The sequence below is a fragment of the Pteropus medius genome, unplaced genomic scaffold (assembly GCF_902729225.1).
Source record: "Pteropus medius unplaced genomic scaffold, Ma_sr-lr_union100, whole genome shotgun sequence".
NCBI lineage: Eukaryota > Metazoa > Chordata > Mammalia > Chiroptera > Pteropodidae > Pteropus > Pteropus medius.
The window spans coordinates 61867-71384 of NW_024347704.1; the positions used below are offsets into that span (position 1 = coordinate 61867).

General features: G+C 51.2%; 1 protein-coding gene across 1 annotated transcript; it reads right to left on the minus strand.

Annotated features, from left to right (window-relative positions):
- Nucleotides 1-8615: 8615 nt before the first annotated feature.
- Nucleotides 8616-9422, minus strand: LOC120614225 (paraneoplastic antigen Ma6F). Its single transcript, XM_039877005.1, has one exon. The coding sequence runs from the start codon at nucleotides 9420-9422 to the stop codon at nucleotides 8616-8618; it is 807 nt and encodes a 268-aa protein (XP_039732939.1).
- Nucleotides 9423-9518: the final 96 nt, after the last annotated feature.

The following is a 9518-nucleotide window of genomic DNA, read 5'->3' on the forward strand; positions in this document are numbered from 1 at the left end:
GGAGTGTTGTCTATTTCCACAGGATTTTAGTCCAAATTTGAGGACAGTGGGTGGTAAGTCTCTGCACAGTGTCCAGTCTTAGTGGAAACACAATACAATGCTTCTTATATAAATCAGCCCAAGATGGCCTCTGCGTGTTGGCCCCTAGTACGAAAGAGTATTTTGGCCCTTCTACCTTCTCCGTAAGAAAGGAAGAGAGGTTCTCTCTATCCCCAAATCAAATGTGTCCCTTTGGGTCCTCCATGGAGCCAAATGGAGTTTGAAGCACAAAAGATTTATTGAGAAAGATAAAGGGGAGAGAGAGGGCACCACTGTGATGGCGAGATGCCTGTGGAAGAAGACGGAGATGGAAGGAAGACTGGAAAGAGGAGTCTCAGACTGTGGCGCAGCTTTGAGATAGTCTTAGCCAGCCCAACGGGGAGCTCTGGTGCAAAGATGGCCCATTGAGCAGTCTCATATTGAGCAGAAATGACTCTAGTAGCCTGCCGTGTGACGCTATTGACAGGAAGCTGCTCGGGAATAGCATGGCCTCTGCTCAAATGCTGCAGTGGATCCTGAAGGCATTGCACCCGGATACTGTTAGCTGACTGACAAATACATGTGTAATCACTGTGTTGTGTTTAGGAAGGCGGAGTATATAGAGTCCTACAAGAGTGTGTTAGAGAAAGACCTAAGTTAGATGAGCATCTCATCTGGATTCCCCACATATTCCTCCCTGCCCCAATTTTAACATCAGTTCTATCTCTTCCTTGATAAGTATCCATTAGCCTGCCAAAATGGTGACTCTTCCTGCCTGCTGGTCTCTAGACGCAGAGAATCAAAACTTCCCAGGTAGCAGTCACATCTATAAGCACAACAAGCCTCTGGCTGTATCTCTTGTTGAGAGCGCACTCTGTTTGGAAACTAGAACCTCTACCCCTTCAGAGTCCAGAGTTGAGTAGTGAGAAGCATAATGTCCATCTGGGTAGTTCAGTGGGAAAGATGGAAAGTGGGGCTAGTCTGGCTTCCACTCCTTGGCTCTCATATCCATGCATTCTTCCTACGGGGGACACAGTGCCACATGGAGGTCTTAGATTCAGTGCATATACTGCATCCTGGAGGATGGTACTCCGTACTCGCAGAGTGTTGGCTCTAAATTTATACTTCAGCTGCACCTGCAACAGGACTTTCTCGAATTGTACCGATATAGCAGCTTTTGGGTAATACAGTGTAATAACAGGGAATCAAATGCTCATGGGCCCACTCACACACATCCTTCACCCTGAAGTCTACCTCCTGGTAGTATACTATCTTGTGGGATTCCAGGTCTGCAGATCATGCGCTCTGGAAGCTTCACGATAGTGATACTGGCTGAAGCTCTGCCAGCAGGAAAGGCAAACCCATTCTCAGAATAGATGTCTATTCTTGAAGAAAGAAATGATGCACCCTTTGTGTCAGTCCTGGAATGGCTGATGGTGAAGGGTGCCTAACATCGACTTGCCAAGTCAATGTTTCTAGTTGGCTGTTAAGTTACTCTTCAGCTGTTGATGCTTTCTGGTGGGCTCTGGTATGTGACATAAGTCTTCTGCCTTCATGCTCACTCCATATGTTTATCATAGACTTCTACTTTGATCTCCTTTTCTTCCAGTCCTTTTCCTTCTTGGCTCTCAGCTAGGACATCGGTCACTGCTCTGGATGCATATCTTTTCACCTTAGACCACTTTTTCTTCTATAAAAAGGGTAATGAAGCACACCTTTTGTAGTTCCCTCTGTGTTGTATTTCACGGACGTCCCTGGGTGTGGCTGGAATGCAGCTGCCATCCATTTTCAACTTGTACTCAAATACCAAGCCGATCTATCCAAAAGACAAGCTTAAACCTTTTCTTCCTCCTTCACCTGGCCATACGGGATCACGTGGCCATAGGTTGTGAGCTGAGGAAGAGGCTAGAGTGTAACTGTAAACGGTAACATCAGGGTCTGAGGCACTGTTCACAGAGCTTACTCACACATCTGTCCCTACACAGACTGTATTCTAGACATATCGTTTCCATCCTACAGTGAATTGCTGATGAGCTATCTCAATTTGACTTGATGAGTGTGACAGGACCCAGCTCGTAATGGGAAATTCCAGATACAGTCACTTGGTGTCCCATAGTCAGTCAGTCTGTCTCTACTAGGGCCCAGAAGCACACCAGAAAGGCATAGGATTCTGTGATGGGGGTGGCACACCCCTGCTCCAGAATCCCGGGGGCAATTCTTCTGCAGGGGCTGGCCTTGAAATCTACACTGCATCCTTGCCCATGAATGATACCTCTAACACTATACAGTCTGTCAGATGAGATGCCCCAAGGAGATGCTTACACTTTAGCCTGAACCTGCTGTAGATTCCTCTCCTGCACCTCATCTCTCTCTAAGCTCTCAGCCTTCTGTGTCACCGATATATGGAGAGAAGCGATAATCCTGGAGGTGGGATGTTTTGTCCCCAGAACCCAATGAGGCCTATCAGGTGCCCTACTTCCTTCTTTGTGTTGGAAGACCCAAGATGCACTGATATGTTGGTTATTTTGGAGGGGGAATCCTGCCATATACCTATTAGGCTCCTAAAAACTTTGTTGAAATGGCAGTTTCCTGAATCTTCATAGTATTTATCTCCCACCCCCTGGTGCACAAGCGTCTCACGGACGCCTCTTACTCTTCCTGTCCAGTCAGTACGATGGTGTCAGTGTAATGAATCTGAGTGATGTTCTGTGGGTCTGTGTAGATGATCCACATTTCTCTGGACTATATTATGAGATGGAACAGGTATAATATAGGGCAGACGAATTAACAGGGTCGTGGAACAAATTGTACATAAATATTTCTATCTGTGCACATGATTGTGAATTATTTCTTATCCTCTTCTTTTCTTTAAGGCTGGACTAGAAAGGAATGTATTTATCAAATCAATGGCCACATACCATCTGCTTGTGCAATGATACCACATCCAGCACAGGGCATCCATATCTGAAATTACTACCTACCTGGTGAAGCCTCGGGCAGTATACAGTCATTTTGCGAAATTCCACCAATTCCCACAGGAAACAGACTGGCAAAGTAAGTGGAGATATGACAGGGACCACGTCCTTTCGATTTTTAAGAATGGCTGTAATCTTTGCCATGTCCGCTGTGATATTGTTTGCGACTTACTCTTGGCTGGAGAGGAGGGCAGTTTCATAGACTTCTATGTGACTTTCGCAAATGTTATGGTTGCCTGAGAGACACACCCTGCGGACGAAAAAGGGGCCACATACTAAACCTGATAAGCTCAGGGGAGGCCCGCATAGCAGAGACCGAAAGTAACCACATACGACGTTCTGAACATAAAAATTCCTAACTAAAAACAGGTTATGGGAGATAGTCACGTCCTAGGCCTGTAGCTTCCTTAACAAAGGTCAATCTTTACCTTTGAAATTGTCTACTGTCTTTCTTCATCTAAGATAACATACCTTTCAAATATCAGAGTAATTTTCTTTTCCGGACCCCTCAAGGCACAACCTCCACACCAGAGCATGAGGCTCCATTCTTATCTTGTCCACATACCATCTCTGTGCGCTGTTAACATTAACTATTCTGTACCCACCGATGTAAAAGAGGTCTTTCTGTTTTACTTTTTATCCAACCCAGAGATTTCTTCGCTTTGCTCTGTCCCACCACCTGAATCTACTATCAATGGATGTCATGTGACCCTCCTTACGTCTCCTCCTTTGATTCTAAGGTATAAAATAAGCTGCAAAACTGCCATTCTCTGGAGCAGTTTCTCAATCTGTTGAGATTCTGCTTTCTGGCCAATTGTCATCAGATTGGCTCAAATAAACTCTTTTCTTCTTTCCTAAAAAAATTTTTTTTAATTATCAAATAAATTCTTATAAAATCTTTTCTTAAGCTGGATGTTCTTTTGTTGACGACCCCCACCTAAAATTTGGTTTGGATGTTGACACTGAGAACACAAATTGGGCAAGCAAAGTTTTATTACTTACATAAGTGAGGATTCTGGGGAGAGCAGGACAGGCCTGTCAAGCAGTTTTGAAATGGCTCGTGAAAGCAAGGGAAAGAGAGAGGCCTGGGATTTCACTGTGGTTAGAAAGTGGGGCTGAGGCGAGGGTTCTCCATGTGCGGAGGGGCACGCATGGTTCAAATCTCCCTCCAGTGCAAAGCAGGAAGTGCACAGGCTTTATTACCAGGTTGTCCAGATATGGGGCACAACGGGAAGAGAGAAGGCCAGCACAAAACGAAAGGTCACTTTCTAGGTTAAATATGGGCTGAGGGCAATGTTCCTTCCTGCCTGCTGGTGCTCTGGGAAATGGAGGCTTTTAAGACTTGAAAGATAAACTTCAAATGACCTACGCTGCACCTGGCCTCATGCCAGTGAGGGTTTTTGCTAAAAGGAATAAAAATTAAATGAGGCTGAACAGAAGAACCTGCCTGCGGAAAGGGAGATGACATCGGGCCCTCTCAGCTATGTGGACAAAAAACAGGGGTTCTATGAAAAATATGGAAAATAGCCTCACAGGATGATCTTATCATAAATTCTGAACTGGGCAGGTCCTGGTGGGTAGGCAAGCCCCAGGCATATAATTTCTTTAGTAAAAGAATTATCTTTGCCTTAAACAAGGCCTGTCCATTGTTTCTGTGCTTTTAGGCTAATGCTTCTTTGAAATGCCTGTTTTCGGTCCCCTCAGAAGCAACACCACCCTCAAGAGAACACGGAATCTCCTTAATTATTTTATAATGTGATTCCCACCTTGCTCTCTATTACCTTCATGTAATCTTCCTTAGTTCTCTCCTTAATCTCAAATGCATAAAAGAAACTAAAACACTATTATTCTCTAGCGCATTTGAGATCTTGCCCCCCTTCCATACGTTGTCAGTAAAAACTCTCTGCAGGTTTGGACGTTTCCTACATCGACGACTGCTTGATACCAATGGCAACACAGAAACTACTGGCTTTAATGTCAAAGGACCGGGAAGATACCATTGAGATAGAGACAACTGGAAGGTCACAACCATGATGTTACCCAAAGTATAACAGTTGACCTTTAGTTAAATGATACAGAGAGTCTATCTGCACAGACCATAAGAGCAAAATGCCCACCAGGCTCACCAAGGCCTGGGGGGCAGGAATTACCCACGCACTAGAAGCAGTGTACAGTGTACTGAGAGGACCGTCCCAGACTTTAAAAACCTAGCTTTACAACTCTGTGACCAGGGCAATCCCCTCATTTCTCTTGAACTCAGTTTCTACTATCGAACAAGGAAATGCTCCATGATCTCTGGAGCTGGGAAAAGTAAGTCTCCACTGCCCTGGAGGAGCTCCCTGTTCACCCCCACCCAAACTCTTGGGAACTAAGCCTCTCCCCACGGAGCCCCGGGGCCCAGAGCAGGCAGGACTGCCCCGGGGTCCCGCGTGAGTGGATGATCCAGCTGCCCTCCCCGCGCGTCCACAGCCCCTGCCCCCGGAGAGCTCTGAAGACCACCGTCCAGTGTCCACGGACGACCCACACCAGGGCATCTTGCCAAACAGGATCGGGCCAAAGGAGCCTCTTTCGGCTCCTCACGGGACCCAGCTCCCTTCCTCCCGCTTCTGTCTGGACTGCGGCGACGGTCCACACATGGTCAGAGGGGCCCGCTTCAACCCCAAGGCCAACAGGACACCGGGTACACGAGGCCGGCGGGGGAAGGGCAGTAGGAGCCCAGGGTAGCCCCAGAAGTGCGACCGGATCCGTCTATGATCCTCGCGCGCCATCTGGCGGCCGTCGCAGGTACGGCTTCAAGAGAAGCGCCGCCAAGGCCAATCTCGACCAGGGCAGCCATTTCGCTTTGTACGCGGGGTCACGTTTCCCGAAAGGCGTTGTGACCCGAGCTTGCGACTGCAGGAAATGGCGGCCCGCGCAGGCGCACACACGCGCCGTGCGCTGTGGCACATACCCGTGTTTCCTCTTGCTTCCCAGACCCCTGGAAGAATGGGGTTCTCTCTGCATCCACCCTTTTTCCTTCCTAATCCAGAATCTCCTGGCTTCGCACAGAGATCGTGAAAGGTCTGGCACAGTAGTTCCAGACACTGAATAGATATGAGAATAAATTGGGGAGCATTTGAAAAGACACCTGTGCTGGAGCGTCAACCCAGCACTCCATCCTGCCAGCTGTCGCTTGTCCTCCTTTCAAGGCCTTACCCAATTATTTTGGGAGCTTTCGGTGTATGCCCTGGAAAAGCAACAAGCTACTCAGTCCAACCACTAGATCCCTATAGTCTGGCACCATCCAGTTTACACAACTCAGTTCCCTTACTTGGGTCCATATGCCATTGCGCCCTGGGTTGTGACCACCTTTTGTAAGTTAAGCACCCCACAGCCCCTCTTGGACCTTTCCCTCAACATAGTCCAATGCTCACTGGGAGTCCCAGGCCACTGTTGCCCCCAACCTCCACCCTCAGCAGACCTTTCCATCAATTACCCACAGCAGACGTGAGACTCAGCTGAAACATTTCGTGACATTTATTTAAGACAAACAGTTACTGAAACCGTTGAAGAAAGGGAATGACAACGCCAAGAGGAACTTCTAACAGCCACTAGAGCCCATAAGTCTTGGCCCTGCTCGCCTCCTGGGGTCCTTCAGCGGCCCCCCACACCCGTGGACCTCCCACCATAGTCCCACTTCCAGAGGGCACCACAATTGGCATTTGCAGGACGGTGGATGCTGGTCATGTCAACTCACTGAAGGCACCACTCCCCCAGTGTCCCACATGCTGGGGCCTGGCCTTGCCCTATGACCTCCACAGAACAGTCATGGTGAGGCAGGACAGTTAGCCTAAGGAAATTGCCTTAATCCCTTACTCAACCCTTTCCCTGCAGCTCTGGAATTTCTTCCTTGTCCCTCACTCAGCTCTCTCCCTGTTTCAAATCCCAGCAGGGTCCAAGGACATAGAACAAAATAGGTGGCCTTGAGCTGCCCTCTCCCCTCTAGGATAAGGCTCCGGAGTCTGTCCTTTGTCCTTTGTTAAACTTTGGCTAATCATATCATTATAGTATCACCATTGCAAGTACTATGTCTTCAGGCTCCCCGCCCCCATTCCCAAGCACTCAAAACAGCCCATGATTCAGACAGCTTGGGAAAATACTTTGCTAGCACTTTTCTATTAAGTGTGCTTTTCTATTATTTTGCTTCCATAAAACTTGTGCTTTCCTGTTTGGTGTCTGTTGTGTCCTTGAATTGTTTTTCATGGTCTTAAAAAAAAAAAAAAGCTTGTCCTCGGAGCCCCAAGGCAGGGGGTCCTTTTTTGGATTTCCACACTGTGGAGCTCTCTGGCATTAACGAGATTCTGGAAAACACAACAGGGGACACCCCACTAAGCCGAGGAAACTCAGTCCCAAGGAACAACAGGGTGGCACATCAGAGCACAGTCCCCATGGAGAGTGCAGCAGTCCCCCTCGGGTCCCTGGTCCGGTTCTTCCTTCCCGAGGTCACGGGTGAGCGTCGGCCATGACCTCGTCCATCCTTCCCTCCATCTCCTGGGACTGGGCTCGGGGTGTCCGGGATGGGGGTGGGGCTGCTGAAAGCAGAACACACATCTCCACAAGGACAAGCAGCGCTTGGCCTAAGTACACTGAGAAAGCAGAGACCGAGCTCACGACAAGGATGAGAGCGAGCGGAGCGCTGGCTGGCGGTGAAGCTCACAGCACGGGGCAGAGAGGGGGCTGCCCCGGTAGGTAGGCCAGGACACCCGGCCAGGTGCATGCACACCTGGGGACTCTACACAGGAACCTCGGCTAGTGTGTGTGAGTGTGTGAGGGGGTGTGATCACTTGACACGTGGTTCACTATGGGGGCTACAGAGCAATGGGCTGGGGGCTTCCCAGTACGGGGAGCGGCCTGCCCCACGGACACCTCTCCCCCTTCGCATTGGTGTCACACGTGGTCATCGTGGTCACTTGGAAAGGCTGATGGTGGTGGTCATGGACCCTTTGGGTAGTTGGGGGCCTGGGGTTTTGGTCTGGGCCGGGTAGGCTCTACCCTGGGCCCCGCTCCCCAGGCCTCCCTGGCCTGGCCTCCCCTCCCCCGCCTCCAGGGCTCTGCCGCCCCAGGGGAGAGGAGGCCGCTGGGCCTTCTGAGCCTATTTGTCCGAGGAGGACTCGGGGGGACTCATCTCCCCGTCCCCGTCCTCGTTTCCTGACTCCTCCGGGATGGGCTTGAGTCCCTCCTGGGGGAGAAACTCCTCAGCCTCCTCGGCCTCGGGGTGTCGTGCGTGGGCCAGGCCCTCTGCCCCACCAGGACCTCCTGGGCCCGCCCCAGAAGCATCGCCCATGTGGGCAGGGGTGGGGCCCCCGGGGGCTTCTGAGGATCCTGCCTGACCTAGGCCCGCAGGGGTAGGAGCATTTTCATCTCCCTCAGTGCCAAGAGAGACCTCGGTGGTTTCCTCAGGGACAGAGGCTGACCTGGTGGCAACAGGGTTTTGAGGAGCAGCCTCAGCAGGGTCAACAGTGCCAGGACCTGCGTCACTGGCCTCTGCATTGGCCAGGGTGGCCTGGGCACCATCTTCACGGTCTGGCAAGGCCTAGGCACTATCTGCATAGCTTAGGGCAGACTGGGTGCCATCTTCATGGACTAGGAAGGCCCGGGCACCTGTTCATGGCCTGGTGAGACCTGGGCACCATCTTCACGAACTGGGGCAGCCTGGGGAGCATATTCATGGGCGAGGGCATCCTGGGCACCATCTTCATAGGCGGGGGCGATCTGGGCACAATCTATACAGCCCGGGGCGGCCTGGGCACAATCTTCATGGCCTGGGGCGGCCCAGTTGGCACCCAGGTCTCCAACGACCACATGGGCCCCTTCTTTCACTTGGAACTGCTGGCCCCTATCCGAGGTGTCCTCCCGTGCCTCTGTCTCCCGAATGAGATGCAGCATCCCCATGAAGCCAGGCGGTCTCCTCTCCAGCCGCATCCTCCTCAGCTTGTTCCGGAGCGTCTCGTTGGGGCGGGCCCGCATCGGCACCTGCCGGGCACGCTCCTGGTCTGCGACGGTAAGGTGGACGGCCCCCTTCTCCATGGCCAGCTGCAGCAGGCCTTCCAGGCGCATCACGTAGGCATAGAGAGTCTCCTGGGGCCGCTGAACGCAAGTCATGAACTTCAGTCGTGAGGTCATCTGAGTGTCCTTGTTCCCGAACACCTGCACCAGCGCGGCCAGGCAGTCCTGTGCAGTGATGGTGGGATTTTCATCCAGGAGGCTGCACATGAGATCCAGCGCGGGGCCGCCCAAGCTCTCCACCAGCCTCCTCCTCTTCTCCCTTTCCGATATGTGGCGCCACAGGTAGAGCATGTCGTCGGCATGGTCCAGCCAGCTCTCAAAGGACTCTCCCTCGCGGCCTGACTCTTCCTTCCCAGAAAAGGCTCTCAGTTCCTGGTAGGCCATATTTTCCAGCACAGGCTTCAGGGCCTGGTTCCACTGCTGGATCCAGGCTTCTTCCACATGTTCAGCTCCTGCCTCGCCTGCACATCCTGCCTCACC

Bases quoted from the DNA above. Each gene is read 5' to 3' on its own strand.
- LOC120614225 (XM_039877005.1), bottom strand. From the start codon at position 9,422: ATGGCCTACCAGGAACTGAGAGCCTTTTCTGGGAAGGAAGAGTCAGGC.